The sequence below is a fragment of the Platalea leucorodia genome (genome assembly GCF_965183815.1).
Source record: "Platalea leucorodia genome assembly, chromosome: 7".
Taxonomy (NCBI): Eukaryota; Metazoa; Chordata; class Aves; order Pelecaniformes; family Threskiornithidae; genus Platalea; species Platalea leucorodia.
The window spans coordinates 31080246-31104742 of record NC_138829.1 but is presented as its reverse complement, the minus strand read 5'-3'; the positions used below and the strand labels follow the sequence as shown (position 1 = coordinate 31104742).

Below are 24497 nucleotides of genomic sequence, written 5' to 3'. Positions count from 1 at the left end.
GCAACAACTAAACTTGATATTGGCATGTGGACAGTCAACTTTCTGATCCATGTCATATCACTCCTCCGCAAGACTCTTTAAAGCTGCAAAACAAAGCACACAGCCATACATAATAAAAAAAGTTTGGATGCAGACATATACCTTGTATGCAGCTATGAGCTGGGAACAATTTCTGTTTTTCCTAATACTTTTATTAGTGCCGGTTAATTTCCAGTGGCGCAGGAAAGCTGAGTCTGCATTCTTCTGCAGGTAGGTTATCAAGTCATTCTTTGGTAATTCGTCAGTGCCAAGGTACTGCTCCACATGCTCTACTGACCAGCAACCCTACAACAGGAACCACCAAATGTTGGTTTTTCCTGATTGTAAAGTCTTTAAGATTTCACATGCATTACATATTGTCTTTTTTTAAAGGAGCATGCATTTACAAATATACTCACTCATATCCTTTAAGTAACTGAAAACTGTTAGTTTTTTTTTAATATAGCATTTCAAAAACTGCAATAAGATTTGTTTTGCTGTTGTTTAAACGGCCATAAGAACATACACAAAGGCACAGAAGTCTTACCATTTTTCCACTTTCTTTCTCCTTATCAGAATCCTTCATTTCTCTGTACATGATTCTAGATATCAAAACAATGAGTTAATATTTCATACTCATAGCACGTCCTCTAAATTCTGAAGTTATACATCGACTTGTTAGACATCAATAACATTTAGATAACATGATGTAAGCCAGCAATAGCAGCTGCTCATTGCTGCACAGAACATCTGGGATACCCTGATGCAGCAAAGTTCTTAAACTCGTATTTAATTTTCATGATGTTGATATTTATCTTGCCAAGTATTTAATTTATGGTTCCTTAAGTGAGGTCTGAGTAATCAAAACAACCTTCATTGTGGAAATTTCCCAAACCAACTTTAGGTTCTTCACTACACATGCACCAGCTCTTTGAAATTTTTAAGTTCTAGGGTAGTTTGCTGTGTATTAACTTAGGAGATATACACATTTACAACTATTTCTCATGCTTTTTAACTAGAAAACAGTTTTGTTACAGCAGACAATTTTTGACACAAGGCAACTCAGAAAATAGGTGGAACACACAAGCACTGCAGAAATCTGAAATACAAAGTTAAAAAAACTGCGACCACCTTACTGCAGTTCTTGCTTTTGTATAGGCTAGTTTTCTAGTATGACAGAAGTTACATTAGTGTAGTAAATGGAAAATACACACAATCATACAGTCTTATAATGTCTGTCTATTACTATAGAGCAAGTAAGGTCAAATTAGGGTAAAGAGAATAGCTGAGGTTGGAAGGGACCTCTGGAGTCCTAGTCCAGTACCTCTACTCAAATGTTATGTTTAAATGGAATTTCCCATATTTCAATTTGAGCCATTTTCTTCTTGTCCTTTCACTTGTCGCAACAAGGAAGAGTCTATGCTCTGTCTTCCTTACTTTCTCCCATCAGGTATTCATACACATTGGTAAGATCCCAGAAGCCTTTTTTCCCCCCAGGCTAGACAGTCCCAGACCTCTCAGACTCTCTTTGTATGACAGATGCTTTAAACCCTTTAATCATCCTAGCAGCCCTTTGCTAGACTCACTCCAGTGTCCATGTCTCTCTTGTCCTGAAGAGCCCTGAACTGGACATAGCACTCCAGATGTGTCTCGCCACTGCCGAGCAGAGGGGGAAGATCACCTCCCTCAACCTTCCTAATGCAGCCTAGGATGCTGCTGGCCGTCTTTGCTGCCAGGGTGCATAGCTGGCTTACATTCAACTTTACATCCACCAGGACCCTCAGGGCCTTTTCTGCCAAGCTGTTTTCAAGCCAGTTGGCCCCCAGCCTGTACCAGCAGTTATTTCTCCCCAGCTGCTAGACTTTGCATTTCCCTTTGTGGAACTTCATGAAGTTCCTGTCTCCCCATTTCTCCAGCCTGATGAGGTCTCTCAGAATGGCAGCACAAACATCTGGTACAACAATGACTCCTCCCAGTCTTGTTTTGTCTGCAAGCTTGCTGAGGGTCTGCTCTGTCCCATCATACAGTTCATTAATGTAGATGTTAAACAGTACTGGACCCAGTATCGACCCTTGGGGTACACCACTAATGACTGGCCTCCAGCTGGACTTCATACCAATGATCACAACCATTTGAGCCTGGCAGTTCAGGCAGTTTTCAGACACTAGCTAGTCCATACTTTATTATTTTGTCAATGAGGGAGAAAGTGTTGAAAGCCTTGCTAAAGTCAAAGAAAATAACATCTGCTGCTTTCTCCTCATCCATTGAGCTAGTCATCTTATCATAGAATGCTATTAGATTGGTTAAGAATTATTTCCTCTTCATAAATCCATACCACCTACTCCCAATCACCTTCTTGGCCTTCATTGTTTGAAAATGGTTTCCAGGACTATTTCCATCGCCTTTCTAGGGATGAAGGAGAAGGTGACCCATCTGTAGTTCCCTAGATCTTTCTTGCCCTTCTGGGGGACAGGAGTGACACTTGCTTTCCTCCAGTCCTCAGAAATGTCTCCCAACCACCATGACCTTTCAAAGATGAGCAAGAGTGCCCAGCTCTTGTGAGTGCATCCCATTGAGTCCCATGGACTTGTATGTCCTACTTCTTCAAGTGTTCCCTAACCTTTTGTCCTTCACATCCCTCACCAGATTCAACTCCAGATGGACTTTGGCTTTCTTAACTCCATACCTTCACGCTGGGACAATGTCTCTAATATTCCCCCTGGGTCACTTGACCCTTCTTACACCTCTTGCGTGCTTCCTTTTTATGTTTTGAGTTCTGTTGAGAGTTTCTTGTTCATCCACACAGGTCTCCTACTCCTTCTGCCTGATTTCCCACATATTGGGACAGATTGTTCTTGAGCCTGGAGGAAGTGATCCTTGAAAAATCAATCCTCTCTCCTGGACCTCCCTTCTCTCTAGGACTATATCTCCATGGGATTCTTCCAAGCAGATCCCTAAGCAGACCAAATTCTGCTCTCTCGGTCAATTGCTTGACTTGCGAAATATTATTAACAAGTCACAGTTGAGGATTAGAAGTTATGACTTTTTTTGTTCCGTAGTCACAGCACTAGCTTTAAAACCAGTAGGAAGATCCTGACATAAATGCAAGAAAAACTAATTCTAGCATTGCTTCCTATAGAGGAGGAAAAAAACCTTAACACTGTTTCACACCCGTTTCCTAATCGGTCACAGTGTTCTCTACAGAGAATAAAAAACTTGTGAGCTTACGTGTATGTTGGCTCCCAAATACGTCTAAGTTTGTCAGATTTCACATTGCCATTACAGGAAAGCTGTAACAATTTCTGTACGTAGTAAAAGATGGTAGATCGAAAGTTTGTTAAGGGCAGTTCTACTTCTCGAGTTGTTCCAAGACCTGAAACTTTCAAGGTAAGTGCTAAACGTGGCGATGGCATGCACTCAACCTCTTCCAAGAGTTCTGAATGAGGTGTACCTGCATGTGAAAAATCATTGAGAAGCCGTTAATACAAAGCATATAACGCATGACAAGTTGGCTTAAACATTAACAAAGTGGCTCAATAAGGAAGCGTGAGGACTGCACATATGCCAAAGAGATGATACTGAGTTGTAACTATGAACTATATCCATGGGCTGTAACTACAGCACTTCTTTATGCGAGTAAAGCTAACACGCATTTCTGAAATCCCTATTGATCCTTATGTCTTGATAACACCCCCTTTAATATTATCACAGCACATGCATTCTTCTTTTCATATCCAGTATCTTCCTGTTGTATTAACTCGTTTCAGTTCATCAAAATCAACAACAGCTCGTTTCCACATAAGCTAAACCTATGTATTCTTTTCTGTAACGAACATTGACTACACCCACACTGCTGAACAAGAATGAACGAAGGAGCAAGATCAGGTGCTGTGCTGCTGGTCGTACAGACTGCTCAATTACTGTATTAGCTTTCCCCTGCCTCTGCTTTGGACTGTTTCAACAAGCCCCCTCCAATCAAAGCTATTCTAGGTAGCTCAGCACACAGATTATTCCCTGCAGGTGGAACCAGACATAGCAAGAGATTTACCACTAATCCAAGTAAAATTCATGATTATGCTTATTTTACAGAGCATTTAATTTACTTTTCCCTCAATAATGCTTGGACCTGCAGAGGTAGGTGAAACTCTTATTCAAACAGAGAAAAGCCACACAGCCACAGAAGCATGTTGCACTGGTTAATAGTGATATCATCCCCAGAGCACAAAGGGCCCTTAACAGTGAATCTCCATCCTAAAGCCGGGTCAAGTATCACGAATGTCTTGTCAGCATACCCGGTGGAGGGATTTCCAGGTCAGTTGTCTGCTGAACATTAGTACGACCAGGTCTTGGGTCAAAAGCAGGAACCAGAGCAGAAAACTGCCGTTTCAATACATAATCATCATCCCATGTTCTTCTACGGCCTCCTTTGGTTTCATACTCCTCCTCTTCCTAAAAAAAAAGTAGTTGTTTTTTAGATTCTGCTACAACGAATCATTTGATCAAAAATTTAATAGTTACCTAGGGAATAGAGCAGTCGTGTAAACTAAAATTGACACAAAAAATATCAAAGCTGGCACATAACCATTTTAGTTCCATTTACTAGTCAAGCAGGAATCCAGAGAATTATCAAAACCACAGACATACAGAGACCAACATAAATGGGCTAACCTTACAACAGGTGTATTTACAATTTCTGGAAAGAATGAAACTTCCATGAAGCACCAGAACATAGGGAAATACAGAGTATTGTAGACCAGCAAACTCGGTGTAGTTATTTTGTGTATTCCACAAACTTTGGAATATGAAAGATTCAAATAAATCAATGGTGTCAAAATAAACACATTAACTTTTCTGAAACCAAGAAGTATTTTTTTGAAAGTGTATACATATATTGATATATAATGTATACACGTTTTTCCACAAATTAAATCAAATACCAAAATACTGGAACTATGATGGTCGGGAGAAATCTAATTTTCAATAAGCCTTAGCAAGTATTAATTGCTTATGACTTTTCTACAAGTTTTTAATCTGTTCAACTCCTCATTGAGAAGAATTACATAGTATATCAGAGGGAACAGGACTGGAACCCAATTTTCTTTTCCAGATCCGATTCTTGCTGTGTAATCTTAAGCAAGGACTAATTTAGCTATTTCTGCTTCTTCCCATGGACAATAAGAGTAACTCCGTTTACTAATTTCTGAAAAGTGATCAACAATCTACAAACTAAAGGTTGTTGTTTGCATTGTAGATCCATTTAAGCAGTACTGGTTTTTCCATTCCTAACTTCATATCTTTGTGCAGAAGGTGAAATAATGAAATATTTAGCAATGTATTTGAGTTTCTCTTAAAAGCATAATCACAGTAGGTGAAAGTGCTAAATATTTTGGTTCAAATGACTGAAAGTTGTGCATATAAATTACAAGAGGGAGTTTCTATAAATGTAAATATTGTTTTATGGAATTATGTAATAAACATTAAGCTGTCACTAGTGAAGTCTTATCTTTTTCCTCTTAGACCTTGCAATATCCATTCTGATCACTCCAACGGTGGTAGAAGACCAAGCATTCATCATATCACTAAAGAAGAACCAAATGAAAAGCCAGAACTCACAATAATGTAGGCAAGACCCACCCATGTGGACTAATCTGCTGGGTTTTGCCTTTTTTTTTTTTTTTTTTTTTTTAAAAGAGATACTTCCTCTGGCATACTTAAATTATTACAGTTTGCTTCACACAGGCCTACAGTTAAACACATCCCAGAACCATATCATTACAAAATTCAGCAGCCTACCCACAAAGTTATACCATTTCATCAGCCCATGAACTAGATCACTAGATCCATCATTTCTACTGTCTGTCAACTTGTTCCCAGGTTGTTTTTAAGATGTTAATTCTGACCTATAAGGTCTCAGGGCGTGCCGCTGTTCAAAAACACTTTTCTCTGGAATAAATGTTGAAGGTGGTACAATCAAATTTGTACAGAAAGAGGACTGCCCTGTTAGCTGTCCTGTCTAGTGAGGTCTTGCAATTTTATCACACCCATTTGAATGTATGAGAAAACAGCTTTCTTAATACTCAAAATATGCGCAAGAGTGGGGAAAAGGGACAACGAACTGCCTTTGTAAAGTAGTATTCATTTTGCAGCCCCTGAAAAGTATAACATGATTTTAACTTTGGCATTATCATTTAGAGTCTTAATGGATAGGTACTCCAAACCAGTAGTCCTAAATCTCAATACATTTAATTAATGGAAAGATTATAGCTAGGACCCCATATTGAAGAAAAAAAAAAAAAAAATCCGTGGACTTTTAATGCATCTCTTAGTCAATTAAGATATCATCTATGCTAACTATACAGTACCATAACTTCCTCATATTCTTGATCTTCTTGGTTATCATCTTCATTTTCATCATCTTCTTCATCTGGTTCAGGCAGATCCTCATCATCATCTAGCTCTGCCAACAGAGTACTAGCTCGGCAGCTATCAAGAAAATCTATAATACATATATATATATATATTTACATACAGAACAAAAAAGACATGAATAACTTTTAAAGCAAAATTTCAAAAATTAAAAGAACAGGAGCATTGGGAAGAGTGAAAAAACAAATCTCACTTAAGCAAGAAAAAGAGAGAACAAAAACATTGCTTACGGCATAAGAAGTTTAAAAGCCGTAATAAAAGCATACACCTGACAAAAAGTCCAAGGGTCTAGTCAACAGCATAACTAACAAAAGAAGCACTTAACATTTGTATAATTAAGAGCTATCAGCAAGATTGATCAGTTTCTCATTTGCTTATATCAAACATTTTATAATTACACTTATTTTAAATTACAAAAGATGGCAAAAAAATGGTACACAAGTGTATACTGTCTGATTCTATGTTTAATTAATTTAATTTCCACTTAGAATGTGTGGCTTAGACCTCAAATTACAATGTAAAGGACATTTAAAATAAACATTTAAGACTGATATTTTTTAAGATCCAATTGCTAATTAATTTCTGTAACAAGAAGCTGAAGACAGATGTAAAGTTCAATTTCACCCACCTAGTACTAAGACTTAAAAACCAACCCCTCAAAACCAGAAAAGTTCACAGCAATCCAAGGTGGACTGGGATGAATCTCCGAACTTTTACATTTTTCTATACACATATAAACTATGTATACCACCCAAACACCCTTTGAATTGCAGAAACTTCAAGGTAACTCTCTTTCCCCAGTTCTTTATGATATATTTTAAGACTTGTCACTCAAACAAAATATCAAAATGAGACTTAAAAATTAAAAGAATAAAGGGAGATGGCATACGCAGCTATCTCAATCGACTGCCTCCAAGCACCTCAATTCCAATATCCATTGAAATTACCAGATATTTTTCAAGCAATTTCAATAGGCTATAGGAGAGGCAAAATCGAACACAATCTTAATTCAATCAAGTTTTAAACAAATCAAGTAACTTTTCTTTCAAGAACATCACACAATCCAATAAACTTTACATTAGGAAGCATTTTCCCATATCTAGCCCAGGTTTTTCTTGACTTCATTTCATCAACTTAATTCCTAGATATTATCAACATAGTTAACTTCTTGCACAGTATTCATGTCCTGCAAATAACTTCTGTCCTAATGTTTGTTTCTAGTGTATAGTGCCCACGTAACTCTGGATTTTGTTCCTCAAATCATATAATTCCATTCTCCGTGTCATTTTCATTTCTGTGTTCTTTCCAATTTTTTTGCAATTTGTATTATAGTATTGAGATACCTGGAACCTTATATACTATTTTAAGTGTATACTCTGCCTAATGGCGGATGTTTTTCAGTCACTGAGTAATACAAGGTACCTCACACTGAGCATGTAGCATGCCTATACAACACAATGAGAAATAACATTTTGATTTTAATTAGAGGTTCATATGCAGACTATATTAGATAGTAAACTCATTTGATTAAGGAAAAGATGAAGTGCCTAAATAAACTATACCATAAATAATAATAATAATAATAATAATAATAATAATAATAATAATAATAATAATAATGTGGGATAGAAACTGCTGAAAATAAAGACTTGAAAACATAAGGAAATACTACTATGTTAACGTTATTTTACCTACTGCCTTACAGAACCAGTAACATACGAACAACTCAACTTTCAAATACTTTTCAGTAAATAAACTACTACATGAGAAAATCATAACAACGGGAAAAAAGGAAAAGTCATTAATGGGAAGTCTGCTTATGTTCATTTAAAAATGAAACTTACCATATAAAGAATATTCTGCCTCCTGACCTGTATCGCTCTCACTAGATGTTGATGTTAGGCTAGTAGTTAGAGTATTACTAAGCGACTGACCAACAGATAAAACTGTAGTTGCTGTAGCTACATTGCTGCTGCTAGTAACACTGGATGTAGACATGGTCACTGTTGATGTGGTACCAGTTGTAGTCAGATTAGGAAAACTTTGGGCACCCATAAGAGGAGAAGCTATAGATAAAGATATGGTAAGATAAAATAAATGATTTGATGACTTGAAGAATACAATTTACATGCATGAGCCCTGTGTTGAAAAATATATTTGGTGTTGAAAACTTATCAGATGTAATGTGTTACTTTACAATAAAGAATAACAGATTAAAGGGGAAGGGTTTCCCAGTGCAAAAGTGCACCCTACAATGCAGATGCTCACTTCTGAGCATATTCCCTTGCATACATTTAAAACAAATAATTTTATTACATAAATCCCCAAATCCCACTGTAAATCTGAAATTACTTCATTTCATTTTCAACATATGAAAAGTATATCTGAAATCTATTATTCCAATACGGTGTCTGTCTTTAAGCCTAAAATGTAACTTAATCTCTAAACAGCAATATAATTAAAATTATACAGGGAAAACAGTTTAACTATATATAAATGAATTGAGAACAGAACATAACAAGACAAATGTGAAACTTGTGATTTTTGTGCATTTTTCTGATGTTCTCAAAGCAGCTCTGACTTGTTATCTTTCACATAACTATTGGCACATATGTTCATGATGGGCAACAAGCCTGAGTTGGCAGTACTGTGAAACATGTGACTGTATACCTTATGTTGGATGATTTATATAAATAATTTTCAGAATAAGCAAGCAACAAGTAAGAAGTTACCTTACTGCACATTCAAATAAAACACAATAAATGCATTTTAGTTAACAACTGAAACAAGACTGAATTCACTGTAAACTCAATATAAAGAATTTCAGGTAGTGTACATAACTGAGCATAAGTTATACTTATGTGCAACTACACATTCACATCCCAATCTTCAAAACATTTTCTCACATGCTTATCTTCAAACACAGGAGGTTAATCACATGTTTGCACTTGCAAATTTGAGGGGTCACCTACACTTAAATTTAAACCTTATGTTTTTCTATCTACCTTTTCTAAAATTTATCAAATACAAGTTTTGCAGTTTTAAAGTAAACATTTTCATTATTGCAGCTTATGTAAACTGAGGCACTGCTTTCTTAAAAAAAAATTAATCTAAATTCTGAATTTCAGACTATTATTACTGAGGTTTGCAATAGTTACTACCCTTGAAGATGGACACAATACAACAAAGATTCTTCCCCTAAGTGCATTTGGTAGCTTTCTGAGAAAAGGAAATGTTTTTTATCAGAAAAATCAGAAAACGTCCTTTCTTTTTTTTTTTTTTCCTCAGGAACATAAGTAACAGTTTGTAAATAAAAATACAAAAATGCAAACAAAAAAAAAAAATCAGCAAAGGTAACCTACGTAGGTATAGTGCTTGAAATAATTTCTACATGTGGGGAGGGAGAGAGTGAAATTCAAATTTAGGGTTGTTAATAAGCCTATGCTCATCTCTGTGAAAGCATGGACACCTTCCAATCCAAAGGGTTTTCTTTTGTTGTTTAAGAACTTGAAAATAAGGTGTTCCATATTTGTATCTTCCACCCACTTCTAATTAATAACAGTAAACTCTGCTGCTACAATAAACTGAAAAAGCCATTAAGTGTCAGCATTTCATTTGCTCTGAATTCAAGAACAAATTGAAACTGGTGACCCTAGACACCACTTAACTCCTGGCAAATACTGATGTTTTTAAATGCAACCACTACAGCAAATCCAAAGAGACTTATATTGCTAATCATGGTTTCAGACTTGACTTCTTTGTGGAGGTTTTGGTTTTTTGGTTGTTGTTGGTTTTGTGTGGTGTGGTTTTTTTGTTGTTGTTGTTGTTTTGGTTTTTTTTGGGGGGTGGGGTGTGTTTAAACCTGGACAGACCAAAGGAAAAAAAAAAAAAAAAGTCCAAGCTTTTTACAATGCTCTAATGTAACTTTGGTGAGATTGCTCAAATTTATTCTCTGATTTCTTTTTGGGGCACAAGTTCCCATTCACAGTTTCTATTTGTATAAAATGTATAAAACGAAGTAATTCTTACATGAGGGATAATTTTAACGTATGAATCTATTTTAATATTAAATCCAATTTTTAATTGCACATTCTTATTTTCAACCTTAGCACCATATGATATCAAACATTCATGAAATCTGTTAAACATGCTATTGAAGTAGCTATGTTTTTCAAAGGCGCTCTCTCTCTCTCCCCCCAGCACAAAACTGCTTCAGAACCAGAGGCATTACTATCTGCCTAAAAGGGGATCAATTACTGGAAATCTTCCCTTGAGTATCTTATTTACATTTTTAACGCAGGCTGCAAACATTCCCCCCCCCCCCCCCCCCCCGTATCACAATATGAATGTAAGAATACATAAAAAAAAAAATCTCCCCAACAAAAAAGAAAACACTCACTATTAAAAAAAACTAGAAATGCTGAAGGCAAACACCACATTTTTAAATAAGGAAGCACAGAAGTCCTAGAAAAGCATGAAAGCTTAACAAGAAACTGAGTGCTTCTTTCTGGTTTGGATAACCTTACTTTTTCTAACTTTCCTACCTCGTGAAATGCAGCTCTCCGGTTAAAATACTATCACCATCACTGAACAAAATACTAACAAGGCTGGTTGAGTACCAACTCTGATGGGAGCATGCTGAAAATTCAGAAGAGCAAACTCGCTTACAACAAGCAGGTTTACAACTTACCTGCTAATACCTTGATCCTACATATAATCTGAGAACATGCAAATATTAAAGCATGTACATAATCCCATTTACATCATTGTTAACAACAAACTTCCTTACACTTAATATGCCTGAAGAGTTTGCCAAATCTAAGCCTTAACAACCATACCATCTTTACAAAACATACACAGTATTAGAGTACATTCAGTGATTCAGCCTGATCAAATGCAGGAATCTACTGAAATTTCATCATATTGCAGCTGACTTTTTTTTCTTTCTACTGTGTTCTTAGTTCCTAATATCAGAGACTTCACAATACGCACAAACTGCCTTTCCTGAGGAAAATAGAAAAATAACAGAAATAGGCAGATACAAGGTGAGTATACAAAATCGACACAGATCAGAAAACAAGAGTATCCCACATTAGCTACCATTGCCAGTCTTCCAGCCTCTTGCTCTAAACCATACTCTCTCTCTTCCTAAGCATGCAATAGACATTAAATTAAAATTATTTTCTATTTGATGGGTACCACAGGGCATATTTGATCTGACACCACAGGGCAATGTAACACTTTCCAGCTGACGTGAACTCTCTGAGCTCTTCATGAGTTCTACAGGTACACACAACATCGAGGCTGCGCTAAGTTAATTTCTCTATTAGGTCAACAGAATCCAAACTTCTTTAAGTCTAATGAAAACCAAAGAAACAACAAAAGCTTCAACTAAAAATAAACATAGCTTACTTACTTGCAGTACTCATGACATTTCTTCCCAAAGTATTAGTATTGTTATCACTGCTACTTCGGCTTAAATTCATGTTGTTTGTGGCATTGGTGCGTGCTATGTTTGCCACTCTTCGTACAAAGGACTCCAGGCTGGAAGTTTCTCGAGATGATAAGTTAGGAACGCTCGCACTAGAGCTCATTGGTGCCCCAGCAGCCAACAAAGAACTGACTGAGAGTCTGTTACTTGCTGAAGAGCTTAGAGGTCGTTGGGAAGCTGCTTCTTTATTAGTCAGTTCGGAGACTGAACTCACGTCAGGAGAGCTTACACTAACAATTCCCATGGATATAGCACTGGACTCCCCAGAAGTACGTATTGAGTTATCAGGACCTAACTTCCTCTCTGCATTTTCGTTTCCCATGTCCGCTGTTAAGGTGCTGGTGCTTGCACTGGAAGATGACCCTACTTCAGCCTGAGGCACACTATCAGCGGAAGACAGAACAACAATTGGTTCATGGACGTCAGTGCCTGAAACTATATTTTGCTCCATTACACTTTCTGATCTCCGCTCCATTTTGGTCGAACCCAAGCTGATGTCGCTGCTACTGGCCACGCTACACACAGAACTGCTGCTTCCTTTTCTACTTGAGGAGCCTGCAGCAGCAGTCGTCTTGTCTGGACAGTTGTTTTTCACCAAGCTGCTCCATGACTGCGTTGTGCCTGAAACAGTGGATGAAACAGGTTTGGGTGATGCCGCTGAATCAGGGTCGTACCCTGGTGCAAGCTTGAGGTCAAACTTTCCTTCTGCGCCCATACGGTAAGAGTTAGAGCCACCAGCATCCCAGGTGACATCAATCCAGCCTGGAAAGGGACAGGAGTTTGTGAGATCCAGCAGAAAGCAGACAGGAGCGTGTCAGACAGTAGCTCCACAACGTGGGATCAGCTTCTCATAAGGGCTGCATGTCTGAATTAATAAAATCACTAAATAACCCTTAATGCCAATTAAAAATGAAGTGTTTAAATCTAAGCGATTTGGTATTTTAAAATGTTGTTAGCATTGAGGCAATGAGCATGATCAGCCTCTATCTTCAGGGTCCCAGAATCCAGCCAAAATTAAGTTTCCTTCAGGAAGGAACCTGACCTACCAGGATCTCTCAACATTTTAATATTAGATTCTCTAGTAAGAGAAGTGTATATTAAAATGTATCATCATAACTTTATTAATATCTGTCAAGAAATTATAATTTTTGCAAGGACATTCTATAATGTTTTTCTTTATTGGATGCTTGTAGATAAGCATATTTGACAGAAGACATTTTATGAAACTGATTAGTTTGGGCTTTCTTATTCTTGCCCTATGAAGTGAAAAAATTAATTTACTGATACTCAGCTTTTTAGTTCCATAATTTACACAAACTCAAACATTTCTTATTCATAGGAAAAGTCTTATGGCAGTCAGGTAAGGACTACTTCAAGTACGATTTCAGGGTTGCAAAAAGAGTATGTTTCATAGAATGAAACTTTATACTGGGACCAAAACAACACTGAAAAGAGATGCTACTCTTCAATTCCTTTATTAAATGATTACTTAGAGTACCAGTATTTTTTAAACAGCTAAATGTAATAAATCTGCAATAACGAGGGTAATATGCAAAATTTAGCGAACTAGGACAGAAATAGGGGCAAAACAATTTATTTTTGCTTGTCTGAGTATGCACCACAATCTCAGAGTCACCTAAAAAAAATTCCTTGTAGTATTTCTTATTCTATGTTAACTGTAACAAAACTTGGTGTCACTATTTTAATTGATACATATTTTCTTTGAAAATAAAATCTCTAAAGCTCAGTCATCTTCTGTAACCTTAGACAGAAATTCAAAGCAAGATGTCAGGTCCAGATGTACACATATCTTTTTCTTTAATAAAATAGAAGAGAGCTAATTTGAAGTAAAATATTCTTTTTAATACTGTCAGGTGCACTTTTACCTTATAACTATCCAAAAGTCATCACTTCTAGACCAAAACAGAAGATCACAGGCAATTTTCTATTTAGAAATATCACTCTGGAGGAAGAGTACTTAAAAAATGGATAATTTTCAGATCTGATAGACAGACATTTCATCCCCACATGAGCAGGTTTAGATCACGTTATTCTTGTACGATTTTATTCCATCTTCATGAGCTATATCTGAGTAGTTTCATGTCACTAAACCTTTGAAGGATAAAGTTGTGAAGCAAGTCTGATTTTTTTCCTTTCTACAGTTTATTTGCCTTTCTTATCAAATAAAAAAAAAAAAAAGAAGAAAGTTCCATACTGTAGTTAAACAGTATCATTCTTCCCCTTTATGAATATCTGAACAGGGTATTTTGTAAAAGCTTAACTAACTGTTCTTGTTTTGTATAGTTCCTTTTCCTAAAAATATTATTTACAGACAGTTTTAAATCTGCATAATTTTTAATACATATTATTTACTTGGAGTCTTACTGCTCCATCATTACAGCCCTAAAACAGCTCAAGATTTGTCTAAACTTGTGAATAATGACAAAAAAGTCAATGAGATACTATTTTCAAAATTCTGTTTGAAATACAACTGTGGCAGGAATAGGAGTCTGCTGATACACGTTTCACATTGTTTGGCATGACCATTTGATAAATGAACCTCAATTTCACCTATGCTTAAATGGGAAAGTTTTACTGGAACATAGGAACAAAACCACTGATTTAAGCAGAATACTACTCACCGATAATACCTAAAGTCTTCAAAGTGAGAATGTAGCTATGGATACTGTTGCATCTGATAAGAACAATATACAGATGATGGAAGAATTCCCTACCAGCTATACTGAATGGCTTAAATAAGATTCAAAGTTTCAAAACATTTTACAACATTGTACTTTGGACATTTTTCCATGTTTGAGAGCTGACAACTCAACAAACTAGAAAAAAAATTTAACATCTGGCTAAGAACGAGTCTAAAAGTGTCTTAAGATGCTTCAGAAACAAGGCAAGTCTTATATACCCCAAAATAGGGGGGTGGGGGGGGAAGACTGTGGAAAGCATGTTCAGCTGACTAAATCATCACCTCTTCTGGAGCCCCTTCAATACTTTAGCTTCCTGAGCACTGACTTCCCTGGCTGTTGCCGGTTTTTAATTTTCCTTCATAAGTTAACTACTTTTCATGCTTTTAATTTAAAAAACAACAACTTGATCCCAACGAAGCCAGCAAGGTAGGAAAGGTACAGGATACAACAAAAGTAAAGAAAAATATTGCAAATGCTAAGCTAGAAGAAACAAAGAAGGTAATTATAGATTTTGCAGGCCCAAAGCTTAACTGATCAGTTTCCATCAATCAACTTCATATACTTTTTCTTCTTTGTAACAGATATCTAGTAACAATTTGGTATTTTAATTAAGCAAAGCTCTACAAAAGTTTCATTTACAGCAAGAATTTTTTTCATGCATTATAATGGAATTTCACAAACGGACCACAACAGTTGTAGTATTTGAGTTCCTTCTCCCCAAAATATTTTAAATGTTATCAACTTCTTTAAGACACTACAAAGGAAATACTTTAATGCTACCCATTACACATGAATCAATCATGCTACAGACTTTTACAAATCCAGGCAATTTATGCTCACCGTTATGCAATTCTCCTGTAACAGTGCCTTCACCCTGTGGGCTTCCATCCTGATCTCTCCATTTCCAATCAATTCCTCTGATTACACGAGCTCCTGGAACCATATATTTCAACACCTGAGAACGGACCAGACGTCGCTGCCTTCGCAGATTTGCTTCAGCTTCTTTAGCAGCTTTTCCTACAAGAAATACAAATTGAAAAGAAAAGACTTCAAAGTATTGAATGGGGAATAATTTTGAGCTTAAGCTTCTAAGCAAGTTCCACTGCGAAAGTTAACCTGCTTTTTCAAACTTATTGAAAATATTGTGTGTTCATTAGCATTTTAAGAGAACAAATAGGATGCACACATTCTTTTTCTTACCCAGCTGATCTTCACATACTCCATTCACAGTGCCATAAAGTTCAAATCCAGACAGGGAGAGGTAGTGTGTTTGCCCACTGGCATTCTTTCCCATCTGTTTTATTCTAACATGTCTCCAACCTTGTTTCTCATCTTTTGGAGGATCTAAAGGCCATGTTGCTGTAGACCTTTAAATTTATTAGAAAGAGGGTGTGGGTGGGGGACCAAAAGAAAAAAAAAAAAAAAAGCAAAACCAAAAAGCCTTAGTACCAAAGCAAACAAAACCATAATGCTGATCATGTATGGATAAAATCAGAAAACTGCAAAGAATACAAGACACATAAAACATATTAACTTTAGTGAAAAACTCTGGATGAGTGCTGGTGTTACTATTTTCTCAAAAAAATATCAAATGGAAAATTTACAATGATGGAAAAGCACAAATGCTATTATGTGAACCATACTGAGAACTTACGAATCACTTATTTTCCAGCCCATCCTTGATAATTTAGGTCACCTACCATTTATTTATATAGTTGCATTATTATACCTACAGTACACATTAAATTAGTCTACAGCCAAGTACATTTTTAACTGAGCTTGGTTTTATAAGAAGTGACAAAATACACTGACATACCCTGGTTCGTTGAGACTACAGTCATCAACATGAGTATACAAAGTAGTCCAGTTCTGTCCATCCTTAGATACCTGGAAAACCCAATTTCTGAGAGCAGATCGTCCGTAACCTCGAGCATGGCGTAATGTGTAAGCTGATGGTATAACCCAAAGGCCAAGATCTATCGCAAACCAAGCATTCTTATCATCATTAGTATGACAATTGAGAGCTGAACTGTCACGGCTTAGGATGTCTTCTAAACGGCCATAAGGCAGATTTCTTCCTTCTGAGGACGTAACCACTACTAACCCATAGGCTGCTGGATTTACCCACTCATATGCAGTTCTATATTAAAAAGAGAAATGTACTGTTCAATTATTACTTACATTAAAAAAAAAAAGTATCAGTAACATTTGACATTTACTGTAAATTGTATATTACAGCTGAGTTTAATACAAACCAAAATGACTGATATAATTTTAGATAATTAAATAACTTTAGAGATGTTCCACACATCCCTTTACTAGTGTTTAAAAAACAAAAAATCAAACCAAACACCCCCCCAAACAACAAAAAATACCCCAGAAAACCAAACACCCACAAAACAAAACCAAACAAACAGAAAGACCCAAACTTCCCCACCCCTTCATTCCCTAGCTAAGCATACAAATTCTCAACACAACTTCAGAAATTCGTATTTTTCTATTATTTAAATAGAGCAAAAAGAAATGTAAATCTGTTGATCAACAGTAAAAGCAAAAGATACCTCCCACTCCTAAAAAATTATAACAGATTTAATTTCATTATGAATTCTCTCTCCCCACCCTGCCCCACGGATCACAGCTTATTGTGTCTGACTTCATAATATTTAGCTTTGAAGAAACTCACTTTGCATTTGTTCCAATCCAGTAAATAATTCCATTTTCATCAAAATCATGTTGATGCCTGAACACAAATGTTTGGCCTTCACGTAGTTTTCGTACAAAAACAAATGAAGCCCTATCAAAGTCGTACCATTGCTTTGCTACCTACATATGAATGTAAAAAAATCAAATATTAGAGATGCAGAATGCAACCATTCCTTGTGAACTCTGTGTGTGGTATGTTGCTCACCATTTTCAGGAGATACTGTTCCAGAGATTCAACGGTTGCCAACGGCTCCATCTTTAGCATTCTACCAGTTCGATCTATTAAAGATGTCTCCCCTGAGGCACGTTCCAAACGAAACCTCAAGCGCCTTGTTAATATCTGAAAGAGCAGCTAAACATTAATATAGGCTTTTCTGTTTAGGTTTCATAATTTTAAGAAAAGCAATCCATTTACTACAACAGTTTTAGTGGCGTATCAAGCATTTTTGAAGCGCAACTTAAGCAAACTATATTCTAATTCAATGCTTTAAAAAGTAATTCCCTAGTACTCCATTTTTTCAACTAACCAAACACTTCTTTAATATGACAGTCAATGTATAAGTCAATTACACATTTAAGCTAATATTTTCTCACTTTTTGTGCGTTTTCAGTTTTTATTTCCAAATCTTGTAGACTAGCAACTACAATAATATAAAAACTGAAAATGCTTTTTCAAAATATTCAATAGCAGCAGTGTTTTTGCAACTTTCTGCAACATCAAAACAGAAATATTCAGACTTCACTGCCATCTTGCAAAATCCTGAAGTGTGCTTTCAAATAGAAAAAATTAAGACTCCATACAAACTGGACAAAAACAAGTACTATTTTTAGCCCAATTGCAGCTTTCCTTTATAAGAAGCTGCTGATCCTGCAGGTGTCTTGTATTACCAAATGAGCACACAGGTCTGGAAGGGACCCTTTTAACTATTATAGCCCATCCCTCGTCATCACAAATAAACATGTCTTATAATTGTCTTCAACAAAATGCTTGTTCAAGCAGCAAGGATACTTACTAGGGGGCATATTCCCATATAAAGAGAACAATACTTGAAGACGAAAGAACAAACACATTATCTTTTCAATCAAAATTTGCTTTCATGTCACAGTGTAAAAGTGGCAGTAGAGGAACACCCAAACGTTTAGGCTAAGTGTTAGAGAAAATAAATGCCAAAAAGTTTGTTGTTCCTTACCTAATTCTATCCACCTTTACAAGAATATGCTTCATACAGACTTAGCATGTGTAACTTTTCCTGAAATTCACATCATACAACATTCAGTCATGTATCACTCAGTATGATATACCGTTATCACTGTACATTTACCTGAAGATTATACGTAGATCCTGGTGTATCATACAAGTGAAGAGGTAGACGTTCGATAGATTCTAACACTGCTATCAATTTCCGAATTAATGCAACTGCTGGACGACTGTGAAAATGAACAGTTACTATGTTACCAAACAACAAAGAGGGGAAAAAAAAAAAAAATCTGCAGTGTCTCAGGGAATAGTACCCAGCTGTAGCAAATATCCCAGCATGCTATTTCTACTGATATAATCTGTTCTATTCACATGGTTACAGCACAGTAAGAGAAAATATGAATCTGCGCAGCGATGAACAAAAGTCACCTTTATATTTGTCAACAGATGTACATTCAGTATAGTTGACTCTTATAGATAGAAGTAATTCAGTAAAATTTTCAATTGCTGCTTCAATAGCAGATGCTCTTTTAAGACCATTTTTCTATTCCAGAGAAAGACAAATTGAAATGGAAAAAATAGTTCCTTTCTCTTTAAATTATTTTAAACATACCATACTGCTTCACAGATGCAAAGGTTTTTCTGGTTTGGTTTTGTTTTTACCTTTCGTCGTCTTCATTTTCACTGAATGCTGTTTTGAAAACGTTTATTCTCTCTACCAGTTGACTACAGTCTTGTTTCACATCTAAATCGACATTCTAAGAGAAAAAAAAAAAAAACAAAACAATATGTTACTTCCAATACAGAGCAATATATTCATTTTTAATACTGGCAAAAATATCTGTTTAGTCTCACTGAATTCCCTATTTAAAATCTGTATGTGAAAAGCTAAATGGTATCAGCCATTAGAACTGACCAGTGTTGATTTAAAGATTTTTAATGGCTTATTCGAACTAGTCATCTATTGTGATAGCATATATTAAACAGATAGACTACTAACTGGAGCAAGTCTGCCTGATTTTCATCAAGATGGGAAAAAGCCATAACAGATTTTTTTCAATTAAGGCACATGCCTACATAATTTGTTTTTTAGGAAGTTTTCTTCAGAGACTTATGTTCTATAAACTCACATTATTTAAAACTGTAAGCAACGATTGAACTAAGCCACTACTGCACATTTCATATGGAGAAATAGTATTCTCGTCCTTCAATAGTACGATTAAGTTTTCCAGAGCAGTCTTCATTAAATCTCTCCAAGTATTTTCTCCCTCAATACACTGGAAGACAAAAAGACAATTATGGTGAAACAGGGTAACAGTTTTTCCACTTGCTTTATTTGAAAAATAACGTCCCAGTAAAGTACATAACTAGGAATTACATGCACTAAAAAACCCCACGTTTCAGACATATTGCAACATTCCTTTATACCATGACAGACTAGTCTGAACACAGAATCATAGAATCGTTTAGGTTGGAGAAGACCTTTAAGATCATCGAGTCCAACCATTAACCTAGCACTGCCAAGTCCACCCCTAAACCATGTCTCTAAGCACCACATCTACCCATCTTTTAAATACCTCCAGGGATGGGAGACTCAACCACTTCCCTGGGCAGCCTGTTCCAATGCCTGACTGCCCTTTCGGTGAAGAAATTTTTTCTAATATCCAACCTAAACCTCCCCTGGCGCAGCTTGAGGCCGTTTCCTCTTCTCCTATCACTTGTTACTTGGGAGAAGAGACCAATCCCCACCTCGCTACAACCTCCTTTCAGGTAGTTGTAGAGAGCAATAAGGTCTCCCCTCAGCCTCCTCTTCTCCAGGCTAAATAACCCCAGCTCCCTCAGCCACTCCTCAGAAGACTTGTGTTCTAGACCCTTCACCAGCCTCGTTGCCCTTCTTTGGACATGCAAATTTATGGACAAGCACATTATTATGTGATTTCCACTGACATTACACGTTATAAATTAAAGGAGGTACACTTACTTGTCTGTTTGTATGAAGTTCCCATGCAGACTCTAACTGCGTTGCTATGTTCCTCAGTGTTACAACTACTCCTCGAGGCATGCTTTCAACAGCTTTAAAGTGATCATCATATAGATCTCTCGCCATAGTGCGTACCTACAAATGGGTTTTGTTAATCAGAAGTCATACCTTACTGTAACGAGAATATTATTATTCTCCAAGATACTAGTAACTTGGTCATCTACTTTAAAGAAGTCCATGACAGACACAAACAAATAGGGAAGAACTGAAACCTATCATACATCATGAAATGCAAAGGTTGTGAAAGGATAAAGTACAGGAGAAACACATGGAAATACACAGAATCTTATTGAAACTTACAGAAACTAAGCTTATTATCCTGTATTAAATTCCAGCACAAAGGTAGGAGAAAAGACAGGACTTTCAACCTGTAAATATATTTCTTTAGACCTACATCATGGATCTGCTAATCTTTTTAGAGGTAAGATTAAGTGGGTTTTATATGGTTTCTGAATGCTCTATTCACATTCCTTAAACCAATTCACACAAAAAGTCCTTATGAGACCTTACACTAAGAATTACTTTTTCTACAAAGTATGGATCACACAAGATACAGATTTGATTAAATAAGTCCTTATTAAACAACATATTGTTTGTAAGGAATTTCCCCCAAAATCTGTCCTTTTTATTATCACCACGTGTCCTAGAGTAATATGTTTCACAAGCTTTGGAGCTACACAGTGTAATCTCAGGTACAAAAGAGCCCTGCCTTCCTTTTGTCATTCCACCTATCCTCATTCACACAGTACTTTAATTTTCAATTTAGTGTCACATTTCCTCAGACATAGGTGTCCCTACATGCTGCAGATTTTTGATACAGAACGTATCAGCTGCACCGTTAGAAACTGCAAGAGAGGTCAAGACTGAAGATTAGCTTGAGCCCTTGGCATCAGCTGGCCACAGAACATAGTGTTACCTTGTGGTTTTGTAAAAACCTTAATGCTTGATTTCTTAGTTCCTCTTTTTTTCCCCTCAGTTTGAAAAGAGAAAGAAGAATTTTAGAGAAGTCTAAAATGAGGGCGTTTACACATTTTGCTTCACTACCACAACTCTTACAATACAGACTGTTCACTTCCATCCCCCTATCTGTCACATTATCCAGTCTAAAATTAGTATTGGAATGCAGTGAATAGAAGCAACATATGCCTCTGAAAAAAACAGTAGTATTGATCATTAACATCTTTTCTTTTTGCATAAAAAAAAGAAAAACCTACAGAATTATACAAATATAGGTCAGGAGGACTGGATTTCCTTACATTTTTAAAAGAAAATGTGTTTTCCTCTAGAAGAGCACAGAGTTTACTAGGACTGTTGGACAAAAGCACCTGCAAAAGTCCTTTGTTCTCAGTGAAGTTTTCCCCTTCAAGCTTAGCATAAAATTGTGTCTAGTTGCAAGCAGAAATTTTAATCCTCTAAGAGGAAACTACAACTCCATAAGCATGTTATAAAATAAAACAAACTCAATTAAATTCTAAGTATTAAATTCACGTATGCTCACCAACCTTTTGCTTTGTCTTCTCCAGTTTAGATTTCAGCTTTCTTCCTCTTTTGCCTGTCCAGCCAGTCACAAATTCTGACCCTGCAACATATTTTTAGAAAAGTCACAATTGCTCACAGGTACAAAACACAACAAACAGAAAAACTACCTCACACTTGCTCCTACCTGCACATTAACACATACCTACATACTTACCCAAAGAGGTTTCAGCTGTAAACGAATGCTTTGTTCCTCTGTTAGATTCAAACACAAAGCCTGGCAGATCTTCTTTCAGTATTGTAGCTTGCTGACCATCAGAATTGTGAATAGCAATTTCTCCTTCTTTTAAACAGGTGAGTGACCAGTTTCCCACAGTAAGTTTCGTTGGCCCTGGTGCCGATAAAATTGGCTGGCTTGTGGTAGATGGTTTTACTTGGCTTCGAGCTCTTTGCAACTTCTCAAGGAACTCACTCCTACTTTCTATTTAAAAAGAAACAAAAAAATTTTTTTCTTCCGACAATTGATTCTACCATCATATATCCCAAACAGTTTTTTTTTTTTGCAAGAGCAAAACAACGGAGTATATTCAATGCAAAATTAAGTTTGAAATTAAGGGTCTCAGTGTGTTCTAAATTTATTCCCAGTATATTTCTGTGCTTCAACACTGATTTATTCCATGATCTCACCAAAGTGGACAATGCAACTCTTTCTGAATGGTGCTACTGACAGATGTAATAATTTATCTTTACAATTATAACAGGAAGATCAAAGAAATCCATGATAAACTTTTAGTCTTGCAAAAGTAATTTATCTCATTATGGCCAGCATGAACTATTCTCAAAAGTGAGTTTGTAGAAATAGGAAATTAAATGAATCCTCCAACAGGAAAACAGCAATCAACTTCATAGCTTAAAGCAAGTGGAGAAAAGTTGTTGAAGTCATATAAAAACCAGGAAAAAAAATTCACAGAAGTTATATAGAGTCTAATATTCAACATGGGCTAAAAGCAAATTTGAGCTAACAGCTATTTGCTCAGATTAAGTGTCACAAAGGCACCCAAAAAATTGTTTTATAAGCTATACTAAAATTTTTATTAATCTCCTTTGTAGAACCTCTACATTCACCTCAGAGAAAGTAAGAAAGCCACAATTACGTTACTTAATACAGTGACATCATGTTAATTCAAGTTATAATGCAGATGCTCCTATTCCTTTTTTAGTAATTACAAAAATTTTGAGGACCTCTATATCTCTGAGAAAAACATGATAATAATAATAATAATAATAATAATAATCATCATCATCATCATCATCATCATCATCTAATGGCACCACATGAAACTTGATTAAAAGCTAATACTAATATATGGAGATATTTAATAGATGACAAACAGGATCATATCTTACTTTTAGGATATGTAGGTAATCTAGCCTGAAATTATTCCAAACAACTATGTCAGTTTTAATTAAATTATATTTTGATATTATAGTAATTAAAAGGCTGTACACTACACCTGAAGTGTTACTTAGCAAATTCCAGAAAATTTGATGAGTTCATAATTTAAAAAATAAAAATTCCATATAAAATAAAAATGCAGTAACCTATTAATGTAAAGATTACATCTCAACTTCAAAGTTAACAAGTATCCTCATCTTTCAGCATACTGATTTGATAAATACAACTTTTGAAGTCCATGCACTTGTAAAATTGCTGTTTTCCTTTTGCTTCAGTGACTTATGCTCTAGGTTTTTAAAATTTTCCATTTTTTTGTTGTATAATACAAAAATAAATCTCTATGCAAAAATAAATGTGCACTCTTGAGGGATAACATTCTTTATTGCTTAAAATTCATAGCAGCCAGAGAGAAGGTTTATAAGAAGAATTTTGAAATTCCATATGCAAAATTAATATTCTGTTAATGAAACCTTTCCAAATCTCCATAATTACATTTTAACAAATTTATTATATAGCATATCACACTGGAAGTGCAGTGATTATACACTGCTGGGAATAATTTCGGGTTCCCTTAGACAGAATTTTGAGACTCACTTAAAGCTTCAGGATTACCATTAAATTTCAATTTTTTGCATTGAACTTTATTTTTTCTAAAAATTCAAACAAAATGAGTATTAAGCTAGTGTGGAGAGGGGTGAGCACAGACCTTCCAGAAATGTTCATAGTATATGTATTTCCCCCTCCCACTCCAACTTTCATCATGCGATACACACTAGCAAATTCCATTACTCAACCCTCTATATTCTTGCCAGTCATGAAGTTACTAAACAGTATATTATGAGATTAATCAGTAATGGTTTAGGACAGCAGAACATATAGTATAGTTCAGGACTTAAAGATACTATTCTGAGTCTATACTGTACTGTAGTAATTGTACTTAAACTTAACAAATACTAGTTTCTTATCTCTTAAGTAAAAGAGGCTGC

At 35.8% G+C, this 24497-nt stretch overlaps 1 protein-coding gene across 8 annotated transcripts in view; it reads right to left on the bottom strand.

Moving 5' to 3' along the window:
- HECTD1 (HECT domain E3 ubiquitin protein ligase 1) overlaps positions 1 to 24497 on the bottom strand; it is a 64670-nt gene that overhangs the window by 9619 nt on the left and 30554 nt on the right. For 3 of the 8 annotated variants that reach the window (XM_082318521.1, XM_082318524.1, XM_082318522.1), the window contains exons 14-31: positions 22261 to 22536; positions 22082 to 22158; positions 20520 to 20654; positions 19669 to 19815; positions 19202 to 19296; positions 18663 to 18768; positions 17546 to 17680; positions 17321 to 17460; positions 16454 to 16777; positions 15838 to 16004; positions 15478 to 15654; positions 11861 to 12697; positions 8289 to 8510; positions 6381 to 6514; positions 4311 to 4467; positions 3247 to 3469; positions 566 to 620; positions 142 to 324 (exon numbers count right to left, since the gene is read on the bottom strand). In XM_082318521.1, the coding sequence (XP_082174647.1) occupies positions 142 to 324; positions 566 to 620; positions 3247 to 3469; positions 4311 to 4467; positions 6381 to 6514; positions 8289 to 8510; positions 11861 to 12697; positions 15478 to 15654; positions 15838 to 16004; positions 16454 to 16777; positions 17321 to 17460; positions 17546 to 17680; positions 18663 to 18768; positions 19202 to 19296; positions 19669 to 19815; positions 20520 to 20654; positions 22082 to 22158; positions 22261 to 22536 (3590 nt within the window). The remainder of the gene's footprint in view (positions 1 to 141; positions 325 to 565; positions 621 to 3246; positions 3470 to 4310; positions 4468 to 6380; positions 6515 to 8288; positions 8511 to 11860; positions 12698 to 15477; positions 15655 to 15837; positions 16005 to 16453; positions 16778 to 17320; positions 17461 to 17545; positions 17681 to 18662; positions 18769 to 19201; positions 19297 to 19668; positions 19816 to 20519; positions 20655 to 22081; positions 22159 to 22260; positions 22537 to 24497) is intronic. The other 5 variants (XM_082318523.1, XM_082318525.1, XM_082318526.1 and 2 more) reach the window with 4 other exon arrangements.